This window comes from Myxocyprinus asiaticus, chromosome 31 (assembly GCF_019703515.2).
Source record: "Myxocyprinus asiaticus isolate MX2 ecotype Aquarium Trade chromosome 31, UBuf_Myxa_2, whole genome shotgun sequence".
In the NCBI taxonomy this organism is placed as follows: Eukaryota; Metazoa; Chordata; class Actinopteri; order Cypriniformes; family Catostomidae; genus Myxocyprinus; species Myxocyprinus asiaticus.
The window spans coordinates 43,276,974-43,296,000 of record NC_059374.1 but is presented as its reverse complement, the minus strand read 5'-3'; the positions used below and the strand labels follow the sequence as shown (position 1 = coordinate 43,296,000).

Genomic DNA, 19,027 nt, shown 5'->3' with positions numbered 1-19,027 from the left:
TAAAAGACTCCCCACACAGCCTTTGATTCTGCCAGGGGGCTGATGGATGTTAAAGCACATTAAAATGTGAATCATGGACCTGCTTTGGTGACTTAAAAATGCCCCAAAGGGTCTGAAGCTCTAAAGATGGGTGATTATTGCATGGGCGGACAAGTGGAGTGTAGCTGAAATGTGGTTATGGGGTAAAAATAAGAAATGTGTTTCAGCTTATCAAGAAACGTGCTTGGCTTTATTCTTGAGCTGCTATGTGGTTTTTACAATATTTTTAAAATTCTTGATGTTTTATGGGTTCTTCACAGCCATGTTTTGGTTTCTATGATTGTTTAATAAAGAACCAGAGAATAAAAAGTTTCTTGTGCAATTTAAAATGGGTTTCTTATGACATCAGACTGCATGACTTCTAAATATTTTTATTTTTTTTTTAGCTTTAACCACTACATTAAAGTAGTTTAGCCCTTTAAAAAGGAAAAGACATATAAATATGACAATTAAATGACATTTCAAATGTATTTTGTTTCCTGGATGGAGTGTTACTCTTGTTCATAATAATAATAATAATAATCAATCAAATCATGAAATAACAAAGGCGGTGATCTTTTTAGGTTAATTGTGCTCTTAAGATGAAAGCCATAATTATTATGAATTAGCCTATTATTATTATTGTTAGGCTATTTTTGATCTTTTTGGCTCTAATAGGCTAGTAACGTTTATTTTTATGAGCGTAATAGAGAAAAAAGTTTTAAAAATGATGAGAGGAAAAGATAAACAGTTTAAAGCCATTCAAATCATTAAAGGTTGTGTTTTGGGGGCATCTAAGGTTCCGTCCCGCCCCTTCACGAGCTCTGTATAAAAGCGCGTCCCGCTCCTTAGAGGGTACAGGCACACGCGCAACTCGCGCTCTGACGCGTCGCGATATAAACCACTGAAGTCAGGGAGATTTGATCTTTTCACTGGAGAGCTCAGTCTGAGGAGAGACTCGCATTGAGTGACAACGAAGATTATTGAATTATTTCCTTATTATTATCTATTGATCTTGTGGTGAAGAAGAAGGATTTACTCTGAGGTGATGGAGGCGCTGCGGCTGCTGTGGATTGTCGGCTGCGCATCGGTCGCATCGGCTCAGGGTTCGAGACTCAAAACACCAGCACTGCCCATCCAACCCGAGAGAGAACCAATGATATCGAAAGGATTATCCGGTAAGTGTGACACTCTTACAAATAAAGGATGAATATAACATAACGTACAAAGAACCCTTTCAGCTCAAACACTCAATCTAGAGGTTCTAAATGACTCTTTGGAGATTAAATAAACGTTCCAATTTAGAACTAATAAAATATAATGAAACATCAAGAACTTTGTTAATCTTAGAAGAGCCATATAGCTATCTCAAGAACCCTACAAGGTTCGTCACTGGTTCTCCTTATCAATAGCCACTTTTTTCTGTCCTGTAAAAAAAATCCGGTTAAATTTACAGTAAAAAGCCGGCAGCTGTGGTTGCCAGAAATTCACAGTAAAAATACGTAACCACGTTTTAAGCTTTACGTGATGTAATTTTGATGCCTGTATATTTTACTGTGTATTAACATCGTTTATATGATCAAGTAATAAACTTGATATAGGCGAATAACCTTCTGAAACTGTACAAATCTGCTTTCACTTTATAATGTATTGTTAATCACCGTAGTAATGACAGAAGGGCACATGATGACATGAAGTTCATCAATACATGCTCTTCCTGGAGCAATGCCCAAGACACACGAGACAGTGCTCAGTGTCACTCACACAAACACTAAACACCATCAGGGTAACACAGATAATGCAGTAAACATTAACTAAACTACATCAGATATAACACAGAACACCCCAATGTACATAACTGATATTAAAAATAAGAAGAAACATAACTATTCCCATAAAATATAATGCAATATGATGGGTAACGCAGGGAATTCTGGGAACGCCCGATTATTATTTTTATAGTAATTTTTAACAATAATTTACCATAAAAAGTACATGTACTCTCTTGTTAAACATAATATACATTTTTACTGTTAATTATACAGAAAATCATACTTTTTACATTTAAAAAAAATACTAATTGTAATTTTTTTTTTTACTGTAAAATTACATGTATTGTCTTTTTAAATATATTTTAAAAAAATTACAGTATATTTTAAGGTAACTACCTGTTAACCAGTTAATTTTTTTTTTTTTTTACTGTAGCATTTTTACAGTCTTTTACCGTTAAAATTACGAATATTTTTTACAGTGTAGGTTCTACAGTGTAATTTTATTGGAATGCCATTTAAACTTCCACAAAGATCTTTAAATTATCTAGTTCTTCAGGGAAGCATCCATGTTTTTGTGCTTTGAAAAACCCAGAAATCCAAGTACACTGATCTTAAAAACATATAATGAAACATCAACACTGAAAAAATAAAACTGGGGTGAGGTTTACTTAAAAAAAACTAGTAAACAATTTCCGCACAGAAATTGCTAGTAAATTTAACAGACCATGTTTTCAAGTAAAGGCTACTCACTATTCTGGTTGGCTGTAATTGGAAATTCTCAAGTAAAGTTTACTTTGCAATACTCTGTTTTAAGTACATTTTACTCACTTTTTGTTTGTACATTTTACTTAAGCAATTTAAAAGCCATACTTTTAAAAGCGTACTAGCATTTCAAGGGGTTTTAAACATCCTTAATCATGTACCACAAGACACAGAAGCTTATGCGTGCGGCTGTCCATTAGTCACCATCACCGTGCTTTAATGGCGATAGAACACGATGACGGTAACAATCAACAGATCATTTTTTTGATCATGAACAGGTAATTTTGAGTAGAAAATGAACATCAGACTTCACAAAACAAGAAGTTACCAAATGTAACAACAAAATCAAAAATAAAACAGAGTAAATATTTGCAAACAGTGAAACCGTGCATGCTGGGAATACCAGCATTGAAAAGTTAAGTAAAATTTACTTATTTTATGTACCTGTGAAATTTACTCAAATTAGTGAGTAAATATGACTAGGTTTTCTACTTTAGGAGTGATACAGGATGACGCATTGTAAAGATAAACAATCATAGATAATATTTACTTATAAGCTAGAGCAGGGGTTCTTAACGGGGCGGTTCCACCCCTCCAATGGGCGTTCAAAGGATGCCAGGGGGCGCTGAGAGCAAGGGAAGGGAATGAAGTAGGGGTGCGTTCATCAAAGCAAATTTGAGAACCACTGAGCTAGAGCATTAATTTTTACGTTTGAATTGAGTACAAATGTAGAATTTACATAATATTTTCAAGTTCACGCTTAAACTAACTTATTCAATGTAGAAAATACTTTCTGTTATATTTACTTAATATTTAAAATGTTCTTAATATGTACTTAATACTTCTTAATAATATATATTATTCTATATTTCTTACTATCAAGTAAATATTATTATGTATTCTTTATAATAATAATATATATTATTCTATATTTCTTAATATTAAGTAAATATTATTAGTTAGTATTTACTTAAAATACTTAATATTTTCTGCTATATTTACTTCAAAGAAGAAGAAAAAAGTTCAATGAAGAATGCTTTTACTCTCCAAAGAACCACGTACAGCCAAGAATGGTTCTTGATAAGAAGATTCCTGGCATAACCTTTAGAGCTATTAAAGATGCTTTCTATAGAAAGTCACTAGAAATAGATAATTTTGCAAAATTAGTTTATTCTTATATCAGCGAAGAATCTTGGAAACAGACTTTGATGAAATGGGACAAGCTGCATTTCAAAGACATTTCTTTCTGATTGGCCTCTACATGGTCATATTACAGTTTATGCGTGTGTCTTTGAGTGTGTGTTTAGCTTAACAATAAATTGTTTAATAGTCTCGCTCTATAAAAGGAGGCAGTAAACTGCAACTGATGATAACTGGCCCCATTCCAGATGCCATAAACGTTTTAACTCCAAATGTACTCGAATCTCTCATTCTCTCATCAAAACAAAGCAAAAGACATGTTTTGGTTACCAGCGCTGCTGTCTGATGTGGGTGTATGATTTCATTAGGAGAGATGAAATCATATTTGCTGCTTGTTATTGTCCAAGTAAAGTCATGTTCCTGAATGTCTGGCTCAGAAACATGCTTTTGAAACTGATTTGTACACATTCAGGTTCCAGCCACAAAATTAAAGCGATAGTTCACCCAAACATGAAAATTCCGACATCATTTACTCACCCTCATGCTGTTCCAAACAAGTATGACTTGTATGAAAGTATGAAAAAAGAGGGGGTTAGTGAACTATTTCTTTCAATATTCACACTAGAAATGTCTGTGCATGCCAGAAAATCACATGTTGCGTTTGTTTATTTTCCTAAAGGTTGCTCCTTCGGTGGACGCTTTTATTCCCTGGAGGACATGTGGCACCCGGATCTTGGTGAACCGTTTGGCGTAATGCACTGCGTTATGTGTCACTGTGAACCGGTAAGGCCTTACACACATACACAAACACTTCAGTTGTGTGTTCATAGGAATTCTAAGCATCTTTCTCTCTGAGCAGCAGAGAAGTCGCCGTGGAAAGGTGTTTGGAAAGGTGAGCTGTCGGAATATGAAACAAGACTGTCCTGAACTGACCTGCAATGACCCTGTCCTGCTCCCAGGACAGTGCTGTAAAACGTGTCCAAAAGGTAAAACACACACACACACACACAGACAGAATGCACACACAGATGTGTGTGTTTTTCTATGTCTGGTGAGACTTAACAAATGGAAACACAGTCCAGCGTTTTGGAATGTCACACCGTTATACGGGAAAACAGTGTGCTTGTGTGTGAGAGAATGATGGAAACTTTTGGCTGGCACTATTTTTCGTGGACAGATGGATGAGGAATGAAAGAGAACAGGGATTGATGGAGTATTGGCTCATGTTTGAGCAGAGCAGGGTGGTCTGGGATCGTACACACACATCTTATGACAAACACTTTGCTGTATCGGTAGTCGCCAAGTTCACGTCTTAGCTTTTCAAAAGTACTTGAAAACTTGACACAAAACGTGCCGGCATACTTCATCATCATGTACTTTGACTGGCATCGTAACTCTCTTACGTTATTAAACATTTATAAAGTCGCTCATCTTTATGGATGATGGTGAGTTCGGAAGTTTCTGTACGCTTTTCCAGGCTACTCATCAAACGCTCCGTCAGTGTGTACATGCCCTAAGTGACATCATTCTAAGCTGGTGGTTTCTGTGGTTACAGGTGACTCGGACAGGAAGGAGTCTTTGTTTGAGATCTTCCAGGAGAAAGAGGATGATCTGCACAAGTCTTATAATGACAGATCATACATCAGCTCTGAAGACACCAGCAACAAAGACAGCAGGACAGGTGAGACACTTTCTGTCTCTTTAGCACATGCAGGTGCACAAACACATTTGTAATGGGGAGACGTCATATTTAATGTGACACAAATGGCCATGAGTGCACGATGATGTCATCAATATTTTTGGCCCATATTCCCTGAAGAGTAATTTAATATGGTGTCTGCCCTGACTAAGGTTCATTTTGTTCTCACACGTCTAGATCTTTACACAATTAAATGATCAAGTTGAATTAAGCCTGATGAAATGGATTTGTTGTTTCTCTAGATTTTGTGGCATTGTTGACGGGTTCAAAGGACTCTTGGCTGCCGAGTTCAAGTGGCGTCGCACGAGCACGTTTCACACTCACTCGAACGAGCCTGACGTTCTCTATTACATATCAGAGGTAACACACACACACACACATGAGAACACATGTGATGTCAATGGGTCAAACTAGTCTCTCTCTCCACTTCCATAATTTCACACATTCGTCTGTTTCAGGATGAGCAGACCGAGTGTCATCACGTTCCTTGATTCCGATGGAAACACAGCGCTTGAGTTCAGAGTTCCACGGACAGAGACGGACATGGTGAGCATGACTAACTGTCTATCTGTCTGTCTATCTGTCTGTCTATCTGTCTGTCTGTCTGTCTGTCTGTCTATATATCTATTTGTCTGTCTGTCTGTCTCTGTCTGTCTATCTGTCTGTTTGTCTGTCTGTCTCTGTCTGTCTGTCTTCCTATCTGTCTGTCTGTCAGTCTATATATCTATTTGTCTGTCTCTGTCTGTCTATCTATCTGTCTGTCTGTCTATATATCTATTTGTCTGTCTGTCTGTCTGCCCATCTCTCTGTCTGTCAGTCTGTATATACGTTTTTCTGTCTGTCTATCTGTCTGTCTGTATATCTGTTTGTCTGTCTGTCTGTCTGTCAGTCTATATATCTGTTTGTCCATCTATCTGCCTATCTGTCTGTCTATATATCTGTTTGTCTGCCTATCTGTCTGTCAGTCTATATATCTGTTTGTCCATCTGTCTGCCTATCTGTCTGTCTATATATCTGTTTGTCTGTCTGTCTGTCAGTCAGTCTATATATCTGTTTGTCCATCTGTCTGCCTATCTGTCTGTCTATATATCTGTTTGTCTGCCTATCTGTCTGTCTGTCTGTCAGTCTATATATCTGTTTGTCCATCTGTCTGTCTATATATCTGTTTGTCCATCTGTCTGCCTATCTGTCTGTCTATATATCTGTTTGTCTGCCTATCTGTCTATATATCTGTTTGTCTGTCTATCTGTCTATATATCTATTTGTCTGTCTGTCTGTCTATATATCTGTTTGTCTGTCTGTCTGTCTATATATCTGTTTGTCTGTCTATCTGTCTATATATCTATTTGTCTGTCTGTCAGTCTATAATTTATATCTGTTTGTCTGTCTGTCTGTCTATATATCTGTTTGTCTATCTGTCTCTCTGTCTGTCTATATATCTGTTTGTCTGTCTATCTGTCAGTCTATATATCTGTCTATCTGTCTGTCAGTCTATCTATCTGTTTGTCTGTCTATCTGTCTGTCAGTCTATATATCTGTTTGTCTGTCTATCTTTCTGTCTTTCTGTTTGTCTGTCTCTCTTTCTGTCTTTCTGTCTGTCTGTCTATCTATTTGTCTGTCTGTCACACAGTATATGTGTGCTGGTACTTCTTCAGATCTTTAACTTTGTATGTGTGTTTGCAGATTTGTGGAATTTGGAAGAATCTTCTGAAGTCCCAAATCCGTCAACTGGAGGCGGAGCAGCTCCATGTTTCCATGACAACTGCTGACAACAGGAAGGAGGAGATACAGGGCAAAATCATCAAACACAGAGCGCTGTTTGCAGGTGAGTGTGTGTGTGCTGTAACTGTATATTCATCAAAACTAAATGTCACTCAAAATACATATCAGAATATTCGTTTTATTTTGAGTTTAACTTTATTTCCTGCTGTTTGTTGGACAGAAACGTTCAGTGCAATTCTGACATCTGAAGACGTGCATTCTGGGATGGGTGGAATCGCCATGTTGACTCTCAGTGACACAGAAAACAATCTGCATTTCATCCTGATACTGCAAGGACTCATTCCACACACAGAGAAAGGTGAGTACACACACACACACACGCGCGCGCACACACGCACAGCCATGATTCTACTTACTTTATAATGAATGTGATTTCATTTGTTATTTTATTATGCCAGTTTAGCCCTTGTACAGTCTTCATTGCAGACTGACATTCTTGGTATTCCCGGTCAAATTTGACCAGATACAGTTTTATCAGTTTTAATTATTTTATTTCTTTTAAAGAAATGTAATAAAACTGACTTCACTAAAGTAATAACACTAAACGTATGCATTTCTTTTGGAATTTTATAGTATTTAGACCTAATAGACCTCTAAATGACTAAATTACACCATTTAATTTTATATAAAATAAACACATTTCATATTACTTTCACTTAATAAAATGCATACACTGCATTAAACTGAAATAATAAGAAAATATAAAATGTGTTTGTAGCATCTGTTGGGAAAAAAAACAACATTTACATTTACATGAAATTACAGTTATAACCAGTAGATGGTGCAGCAATACACATGCTGCCTGGTCACTGTAGACCAATGTTGTAACAAAGTTCATTTCTACATATTATCACAAGTTACGAATTTGGATTTATATTTAGATATTATCAATGACTATAATTTTCTAATAAGTTTAGAGTTGTTTTAATGTTTGCAGTCAAACCTGACCATGGTGTTACACAGATAAGACTTAGAGTAAGCATTTTGTTACAAATCATTCATTTTGCAAACATGAAAATTCTATTCAAATTCGGTCAGTGAAGTAAATGAAGTATGAAAATGGCAAGATATTGAACAACAATAAACAGTGAATAAGAAGAAGAATGTATAACTTTACATGCAATTTTGTTTTCATTATAGATTAAGTGTTTTGTCTGGATCTGTATATTCAGTTTTGAAAGTCATTTTTGGTGATAACAATAATAATATTCACACAGTAACATACAACCGCACTGCCACTGAGAATGAAAAATGGAAAATTTAATTAATGATAATTTAATGTCTTTATTTTATTTTTTAGCCTCTGTAAAGGTGCCAGTGAAAGTGACATTGATGTACCGACAACACCTGCTGAGAGAAATACGAGCAAATATCTCTGCAGACGTGAGTTCTAACACACACACACACACACACACACACACACACACAAACATGCACACACAAACGCACACACACACACACACACACAAACATGCACACACAAACGCACACACACACACACACAAACATGCACACAAACATGCACACACACACAAACATGCACACAAACACGCACACATGCACACACACACATACACACAAACACAAACATGCACACAAACACAAACATGCACACAAACACATAAACACACAGATAAACATGCACACAAACACACGCGCACACACACACAAACACACACACACACACACAAACATGCACACACAAACGCACACACACACACACACACACAAAAACATGCACACACACACACATACACACACAAACACAAACATGCACACAAACACAAACATGCACACAAACACATAAACACACAGATAAACATGCACACAAACACACGCGCACACACACACACACACACACACACACAAACATGCACACACACACAAACATGCACACACAGACACATACACACACAAACACAAACATGCACACAAACACATAAACACACAGATAAACACGCACACAAACACACGCGCACACACACACACACACACAAACATGCACACACAAACGCACACACACACACACACACACAAACATGCACACAAACACGCACACATGCACACACACATGCACACACACACAAACATGCACACACTCACACATACACACACAAACACAAACATGCACACAAACACACAAACACAAACATGCACACAAACACATAAACACACAGATAAACACGCACACAAACACACGCGCACACACACCCATGCACACACGCAAACAAACACAGCTGTCCTCTTCAGCCTGTCGCAACACGGTGGCCCCGTTTCGCAGCAGGCCCACCGGGAAAAGTCCTGGTTCTCCCTATGGCCAGTTCGCCCTGCGCACACGCACACACACACATACATGCTTTCACCCTGTCAATCAATCTTTATCCACCAAACATTTGCTTCTCACTTTGTTGTCAAAGTGTGTGTGTGTTTGTGTTTTTTTCAGTGTGTATATTTACTCTGGGTGTGTGTTGTTTGCATGTTGTCAAATATTTCTTCTCTCTGGAGATTCCAGACATTTCCGGAGCGATTATAAACTTTAAAAACATGCATTCTCACCTGTCTCTCTCTGTGTGTGTGTGTGTGTGTGTGTGTGTGTGTGTGTGCAGGACACGGACTTTGCTGAAGTTATGTCGGATCTCAACAGTCGGGAACTCTTCTGGTTGTCTCGTGGGCACCTGCAGATCACCGTTGAAACGGAAGGTCAAAACCCCCATCAGATCTCAGGATACATTTCTGGCAAAAGATCATGTGACAGTGAGTGCAGCCAATCAACTTCAGCCACATTATAAGTCACTTCATCAGTACATGCACAGACTTAAAGACTGTTATATCGGCTTAAAGTGAATTTAAAGTGTACTGAATTTAAAGATGACCCCAAAACAACAGACCTGAACTCATGATTCTCATTAGATACATTTATTGCATATTACTTGTTATATTTCATCTTTGTTTCATGCATAAGTCATCTTGGGGATTTTTTCAAGCCAAAATGTAATTGTAATTCAAATGATTTAGGATTACGCTTGTGCACGAGAGGCTAACGGTCAAAGTTCAAATATTGTAGGATTGGTTTCTTGGTCGTTCCGTTTGGGACTCTAGATTAAACAAGATTTTCTGTGTGTGCTTGACTCACGTGTCTGTGAGGCCTCTTGTGTCCACAGTAACACACACACACACACACACACACACACACTGGCAGGCGCTGCCAAGGTCGCACTGCACTGGCGTTCTTCTGCTGTCTGATTCCAGCTGCAGCATTATAACAGTTTGACGTGATGTGTGAAGAATTCAAACCCAAACCATCCTGAACAACTCACACTCTGACCACTGCCATCTTTCTTTCTTTTTCCTTTCTTTCTTTCTTTCTTTCTTTCTGTCTTCCTTTCTTTTCTTTCTTTCTTTCTCCTGTCTTTCTCCTTTCTTTCTCTCTCCTTTCTTTCTTTCTTTCTTTCTGTCTTCCTTTCTTTTCTTTCTTTCTTTCTCCTGTCTTTCTCCTTTCTTTCTTTATTTCTCCCGTCTTTCTTTCTTTCTTTCTTTCTTTCTTTCTTTCTTTCTTTCTCCTTTCTTCTTTCTTTCTTTCTTTTTCTTTCTCCTGTCTTTCTTTCTCTCTCCTTTCTTTCTTTCTTTCTTTCTTTCTTTCTTTCTCCTTTCTTTCTTTCTTTCTCCTTCTTTCTTTCTTTCTTTCTGTCTTTCTTTCTCCTTTCTTCCTTTCTTTCTCCTTTCTTTCTTTCTTTCTCCTTTCTTTCTTTCTTTCTTTCTTCTTTCTTTCTTTCTTTCTTTCTTTCTTTCTCCTTTCTTCTTTCTTTCTTTCTTTCTCCTTTCTTTCTTTCTTTCTCCTTTCTCCTTTCTTTCTTTCTTTCTTTCTCCTTTCTTTCTTTCTTTCTTTCTTTTTCTTTCTCCTGTCTTTCTTTCTCTCTCCTTTCTTTCTTTCTTTCTTTCTTTCTTTCTTTCTTTCTCCTTTCTTTCTTTCTTTCTCCTTTCTTCTTTCTTTCTTTCTTTCTTTCTCCTTTCTTTCTTTCTGTCTTTCTTTCTCTCTCCTTTCTTTCTCCTTTCTTTCTTTCTTTCTTTTTCTTTCTCCTGTCTTTCTCCTTTCTTTCTTTCTTTCTGTCTTTCTTTCTTTCTCCTTTCTTTCTTTCTGTCTTTCTTTCTCTCTCCTTTCTTTCTCCTTTCTTTCTTTCTTTCTTTTTCTTTCTCCTGTCTTTCTCCTTTCTTTCTTTCTTTCTGTCTTTCTTTCTTTCTGCTTTCTTTCTTACTCTTTTATTTCTTTCTTTTATTTCTTTATTCTTTCTTTCTTTCTTTTTTCCCTCTTTTTCTTTCACCTTTTCTTTCTTCATTTTTTCCCTCTTTTTCTTTCTTTATTTCTCCTTTCTTTCTCTCTCCTTTATTTCTTTCTTTTCTTTTTTCTTTTACCTTTCTTTTCTTTCTTTCTCCTTTCTCTCTTACTTTCTTTTCTTTCTTTCTTTTCCCCCTTTTTCTTTCTTTCTTTCTCTCAAATTTTCAAATTGTTCTTCTCTATTTATGTGTTGGTCTTCATTTTCTGGGCATTACGTCATTCTAGCCCTGACCTTTGACCCTGCACGAGCTCATGTGGGTCTCATTTCGATGTGTCGGTGATTGTTTGAGTCTCTCTGGACTAGATTACATTCACCTTCTTTCATGCAAGAGTCTCTGTCGTTATTGCTTTCCTTGTTCTCTCACTCGTGTCACTGTATTTTTACTTTTTTTATTTCAAGAGGAATTTAGGAAAATTAATTTGGTGAAACTTAAACTTAAAAAAATAATAATAATAATTAATTAATTATTAAATTAAAAAAATTAAACTCTTTTGCTGTCTTTTTTTTTTCAGCTCTTCAGAGTGTGATGTCCAGCGGCTCTGCTTTGGCTCCTGGAAAAACAGGTGGCGTTGGGTCAGCAGTTTTCACATTACATCACAACGGCTCTCTGGATTACCAGGTATTTACCATAATATATTTACAGTATAGATGTAAAAGGGGTTTCACTAATTGTGAAAAGTATGAAAAAGTGTGAAAAGTTGTATAATATTGTCAAGATTTTCCTGCTGCTAAGAGTGCAAATGTGAAGCTGAGACACTGAAAATACAATAATTATTTTGTGATTTAATTGTGTAATTACTTTGTGGTTACACAATTATATCAAGTAATATAATTGACAAATATTATGTTTGTCATAATGATATCAGTTCAGTCGAATGATTAATTTGTTCCGATCTCATTCACAGGTGCTGGTGGCGGGTCTGACCAGCACGGTGGTTGGCGTGACTATCGAGATGAAACCACGGCGACGCAGTAAACGCAGCGTGCTTTACGACGTCACGGCAGATTATTCTGCGACAGAGGAGCAGGGCAGCGGGCGAGCGGCAGGCAGCTGCAGTCGTGTGGAGGCTCGGCACATTCACATGCTGCTACAGAACGAACTGTTCATCAATATCGCGACAGCCGAACAGCCCGAGGGCGAGTTACGCGGACAGATACGAACGCTGCTGTACAACGGACTGGACGCACGCCGACACGGTAAGAGAGAGACTAGATACAGATTTAAAGATGAAAAATTACTATAGTTATATACAGTATATATATATATATATATATATATATATATGCATTATATAAAAAATGCCAAACAACAATACCACCAAAATTCAAAATATGGGAATGTTATACTATTTTAGGTCTAGTTGTCCATATTATAAATTAAGAAAATGAATTATGTTTTTATATATTTATTTATTAAATTTTATTGGTAAGAGGTAATCCATTCTCAATCTATTTTATGGATAATTTATGCTAATGAAAAGTATTCGAGGTAAAAGCATTTTTTTTACATGGTTTACGTGGTTTAATCATTTTCTTAAGGTCCTTAAATCAAGATAAATTTACTGAAAATATTAAGACTTGTTTTCAAAGATTATGTGTTGGGTTAATTGTCATTACTTATGTAATTAAAAAAAAAAAAAAAATGGAATCCGTCTCTCTAGAGCTTCCAGTTCCTCTGGCGGGTCAGTTCGTGTCTCCTCCGGTTCGTACCGGTGCAGGCGGTCACGCGTGGGTCTCGGTGGACAATCAGTGTCATCTGCACTATGAGATTGTCGTTAACGGCCTCAGCCAGAGCGAAGATGCCACCATCAATGCCCACCTGCACGGATTAGCCGAGATCGTTGAGATGGACGACTCAGCCACCAATCACAAGAGACTTCTCACTGGCTTCTACGGTCAACAGGTAAACAAATAAACACCAGGAAACAAGCTCAAACTTCAACATAATTCACACCTGATTATAATATAAACGACATGATTGCAGGACAATAAAAGTGTGTTTGCTTTGGCTGCTCCAGCGTCATCATGCCAGAAACAACAAACACACTTCTGCTGTTATTTATTAAAATCCTTGCAGGGAATTGTATGTTTATATAAAGCGGGCGGATTCTCTCACAAACTGAGACCAGATATGCGTTTGCAGTCCAAAGATGTTCAATTCTGTGTTTGAACTGTCTCTCTCTCTGTCTGTCTGTCTCTCAGGCTCAGGGTGTGTTGAGGGATATAAGTCTTGATTTATTGAGACATTTGGACAAGGGCACAGCTTATATTCAGGTCAGCACCAAAATCAACCCAAGAGGAGAAATACGAGGACGTGTGAGTACACAGACATTTACTTTACTTTTAAGGATATATTATAGACTTCTAATGTTTTTATACAAAGCTAATTATTATCGATCTGTCCTTTTTCACAGATTCACGTTCCTAACAGCTGTGAGTTCGGGTCCCGCAGTGAGGTGGTTGAGGAGATGGAGTTTGATGACCTCGTGTTCGTTCGTGACCCGTCAGAACTGAAGAAAGACCCACACACATGTTTCTTTGAAGGAGAACATCACGCTCACGGATCGCAGTGGACGCCGCAGTACAACGCCTGCTTTAGTTGCATCTGCCAGGTAACACACACACACATATGGGTATAGTTTGCATTTCCATCTCTTTTGTATTTGACTGGACTTGTGTGTTAATTTTGTGCATGAAATGTTTTACTCCCTGTAGAAGAAAACAGTGATCTGTGACCCTGTGATCTGTCCTGCACTCTCGTGTCCTCACACCGTCCAGCCCGATGACCAGTGCTGCCCCGTCTGTGATGGTGAGTCTCAAATATTGTGTAAAAATTAGGACTGTGGATTGAACGCAAAATTTTATTTAGTGCAATAGACCTGGCTGGAGTCACTCAGCACGCCCTGGATTCAAACTCGCGACTCCAGGGGTGGTAGTCAGCGTCAATACTCACTGAGCTACCCAGACCCCCCTAACATGTTAAAAATATGAACACAATGAATCATTTCATGGATCCGTACGTAAATTCCATAATAAAGGAGCAATTCAAGCTCAGTATATTACCTTGATTGCAGTAGGGGGCAGTCAGTGCGACTCCAGCTGTACAGGCAACACAGTCTTCCACAGACACACTTTTTCGCTCAAAGACAGCTGAACGAAGCACAACAGAATTCAGGAATATCGAGATGCATTTTTCAAAGTTTTAAGTATGTTTAACTTGACACAGCATCCTAAAAACACAGTGCTCATGACTAGAGATGCTAAAAACTAGTGAAATGCAACGCAACCAATGCAAGGGGATGCTCCAAAAGCATCCGTCTGACGCATGAGTACATCGACCAGCAGTTAAACATCTCTCAAACAGAATAAGGCCAATAATAGGGTTATGTTCAATAATATGGAAATAACTTTTAAGTCACATTTTGTATTTTAGATATATTAATGCTTAATTTCTCTATATACATGTAAATGATGTATTGTATCTGAATTAGATGAATTATTACATTTATTTTAAAATATATGTATAATTATTTTAATCATTATATTCTGAATTATCTTTTTTTATCTGGCCTTTTCTCGTAAATATTGATATATGCAAATAATTTAACACATTATGCAATTAAATCGATTACAAATTGTAATTGACTAACAGAACTATTTAAAATAATTATGTAAAAAAGCATAACATTTTTTATTCTACACCGAAAATATGGAGCGTTGGGGACAAGTGTGCACATTTCTGCTTATGAATATTAAATTTAGCTAACAAAATAAAAAGAAAGATTTTATATATATATATATTTATTTATTTTTATTTTTTTCAATTTGGAATGCCCAATTCCCAATGCGCTCTAAGTCCTCATGGTGGCGCGGTTACTCACCTCAATCCGGGTGGCGGAGGACGAATCTCAGTTGTCTCCGCGTCTGAGACCGTCAGTCCACGCATCTTATCACATGACATGTTGAGCGCGTTACCGCGGAGAAGTAGCGCGTGTGGAGGCTTCACGCTATTCTCCACGACATCCACGCTCAACTCACCACGCACCCCACCGAGAGCGAGAACCACATTATAGCGACCACGAGGAGGTTACCTCATGTGACTCTACCCTCCCTAGCAACCAGGCCAATTTGGTTGCTTAGGAGACCTGGCTGGAGTCACTCAGCACACCCTGGATTCGAACTCACGACTCCAGGTGTGGTAGTCAGTATCAATACTCGCTGAGATACCCAGACCCCCATACTTAAACAGTTTTATTGACATGGCCAATTTATACATTTTTTACATTTATGGTTGTTAGCTTGGACTAAGTAATGTATTAACATATAAAAACGTTTAATGAAGTTTGCATTTTTAAGCTTCATTTTAAGATTTGTTTTAATTCTCTCAACAGAAAAGAAAGAAACTAAAGAGACCGCACCAGTAGAAAAAGTTGATGAGAATCCAGAAGGTGAGTTATTTGTCAAATGTAATTTCTATTGGAAAATTTTCCATCAAATTGAATTTTGTTACTGTAAATTAAAGTGTGCGAATGATGTTCTAACTGATTTGAAGGGTATAGTAAAATGTTTTTTGTTGTTTCAGGCTGTTATTTTGAAGGTGATCAGAAGATGCACGCACCTGGCACAACGTGGCACCCGTTCGTTCCTCCTTTCGGCTACATCAAGTGCGCAGTGTGCACCTGCAAAGTGAGTGTACAAACAGTACAAAATGTCCCAGAATTTGTTCTGGCTATCTGTGGCAGTAAACTGTTAATATTCCTTTTTTTACGAATATTAGTAGCTAATGTCATTGCTTTCATCCATCACAGGGTTCAACTGGAGAAGTCCACTGCGAGAAAGTGACGTGTCCGGCACTCACCTGTAGCCGACCAATCAGACGCAACCCTTCAGACTGCTGTAAGGAGTGTCCAGCGGAGGACACGCCCCCTCTGGATGATGACGAAATGATGCAGGCGGATGGAACGCGTCACTGCAAGTTCGGCAAAAACTACTACCAGAATAGCGAACACTGGCACCCGAGTGTCCCGCTGGTTGGGGAGATGAAATGTATCACCTGCTGGTGTGATGTGAGTTTTTCTTTTATTTATATGAAATAAATTGGTAGCACTATTTGAGTTTTAAGGACTGCCTGAAAAGTTTGGAATGCCCAATTCCCACTACTTAGTAGGTCCACGTGGTGGTGCGGTTACTCACCTCAATCCGGGTGGCGGAGGACAAGTCTCAGTTGCCTCCACTTCTGAGACCGTCAATCCGTGCATCTTATCACATGACTCATTGTGCATGACACCGCGGAGACTCACAGCATGTGGAGGCTCATGCTACTCTCCACGATCCACACACAACTTACCACACGCCCCATTGAGAGCGAGAACCACTAATCCCGACCACGAGGAGGTTACCCCATGTGACTCTACCCTCCCTAGCAACCGGGCCAATTTGGTTGCTTAGGAGACCTGGCTGGAGTCACTGTTTTCATTCTTAATAGCACAACTAACGTGTGCCGTTCTCTTTTTATAACAGCACGGAGTTACGAAGTGCCAGCGAAAACAGTGTCCGTTATTGAGTTGCAGTAACCCCATCCGCATGGAAGAGAAATGCTGTCCTGAGTGTATAGGTAAGTTTTCAATTTTACATTTTGACATGTTGCTGGATTACAGAAGTTTAGCTAAATCCTGCATAATTTACTAATACACTTTCTGTCTTTGTTTTCACAGAGGACTTCATGGAAAAAAAAGAAATGGCGAAGATGTCAGAGAAAAAGAAGAGCTGGAGACACTGATATCTTCTTTTCTCAGCGTTCTTCAGATCAGGTCATCTCAGACTCACATAACGGGACACCTGCACCAACAACAACAAACAAACGAAACAGAGAGGACGTCCAGAACAAAAGAGAACGAGAGTTTGAGAGAACGTGACTCTGAAGACGAAAGAGATCAAAACAAAATGAGAGCGAATCTCAGCTGCTGCAGTCCTTTGAATTTCGTTTGGACTGAATTTTTCACAGAAATGTTTGTTTTATTTTTATACGATTAATTGGTTTTTTTTTTATACTTTGGAACAAAACATCCATTCTGTTACCAATAAACCTTTGTCGAACAGTTCGCTCACTTGGTGACACACACAAAATCTTTGAGCATTAATAACCGTTTGTACCCTCAGTAAAATCTTTCAGTATGCAAATATGACGCTCAAATCTCAGCCAATCAGAAGGACTGTTCTGCATTCTGTGGCTATGATGCATCTGATTGGAGATTTGCTCTATGGGTGGGGCTTGGTTGTGGAGGCGGGGTTTAGAATGCACAGTTAGCCCCGCCCATTTCTGTTGCACCTGATGTCAGTCTGTTTTTATGATTGCTGGTATGTAATATTTTATGGCTTTTTTCAGTATTTTGATGACTATTATGAATATTGTTTGTATTTCATATTTATTAATTATGATCAATAAAGAAAGTTTTGTAAAATTACATTGTCATAAAAGTATGTTGTTTCTGTATGCTGTTTTAATTCATGTTCGTAGTCTTTTTATTTTATGAAAAATTAATCTTTCATCAAAATGTAATAACTTGCTCCACCTCTGAAATGACTTTCATTTTCTTCTGACATCATCAATCCCTCTTATTTTTCAGCTCCTCCCCTCCAACTACTGATTCCATCCTGGTATTTAACGCCCACTTTTCACAATCCAATCAATTCTCTTTGTATAAATCAAATCCCGCCCTTCATCTTCAGTGTTTCATCACTGAATGTACTCATGAAACTACTCAAAGTTCAAATGCACGTCACACATCTTTGGCACACATGTATTTGATCTTTAGTAAATGTTTGTCTGCTTCAGTTTCTCCCGTAAGATCATTTGATAACAGATGTCATGTTCAGAATATCATACTATCATCCTAACAGAAGTGACAGAAATAGCTCAAAGTAAATGGCAGGCTGTGTTCTGAACTCAGAGTTTTGTTTGAGTCTGTACACACATTACAAATGTGCAGAAAGAGCATACTCTTGTGTCCACATGAGTAACTACAGTATTTCTGAACAGAGTGTTTTCACTTCAGTGTTTAAAAGACAATTATGTGCAAGTATAAATCTACAGTTACAGCTAATACATACTGTATATTTACAAATAAGTTTGCTCATTCATTCTTATTTAAACAAGTATTGAGCTACATTGTGTCATCACCTGAAAACTGTGACTCAAGTGTTTTCTGTGTTTTTTTGACATTGTAGGGCTTTCCAAATGAATGAATTTTGTCAAGTGAAGTGAACTTCAACATATATTTTATACTGAATGTGTAGGGTGCGGTGAACACTACGAGGGCACACTGAGGTCACTATATAGTCACATGACCTTCTGTATCACCCACATCCTGAGAACTACAGAATTCCCAACTGTCTCAATCAGTACAGGAAATGATAGACATCCTGTTAATAGGAAATAAATCCATTCTAATAGAGTTTATGATATTAAGATGTGTGATATCAATCATTTAGACACTACATGATAAACTAAATACATGAAG

The 19,027-nt window shown here is 37.8% G+C and overlaps 1 protein-coding gene across 1 annotated transcript; it reads left to right on the top strand.

Annotated features, from left to right (window-relative positions):
• The first annotated feature begins 891 nt into the window (after window positions 1-891).
• On the top strand, window positions 892-17,965 carry chrd (chordin). Its single transcript, XM_051664955.1, has 21 exons — window positions 892-1,196; window positions 4,372-4,475; window positions 4,552-4,678; window positions 5,248-5,373; window positions 5,634-5,751; window positions 5,850-5,937; window positions 7,075-7,216; window positions 7,334-7,471; window positions 8,474-8,556; window positions 9,780-9,927; window positions 12,020-12,126; window positions 12,413-12,704; window positions 13,169-13,410; window positions 13,710-13,823; window positions 13,922-14,119; window positions 14,223-14,316; window positions 15,899-15,955; window positions 16,090-16,193; window positions 16,316-16,573; window positions 17,028-17,121; window positions 17,222-17,965. The coding sequence occupies exons 1-21, from the start codon at window positions 1,067-1,069 to the stop codon at window positions 17,284-17,286; spliced, it is 2,829 nt and encodes a 942-aa protein (XP_051520915.1). The 5' UTR covers window positions 892-1,066; the 3' UTR covers window positions 17,287-17,965.
• Window positions 17,966-19,027: the final 1,062 nt, after the last annotated feature.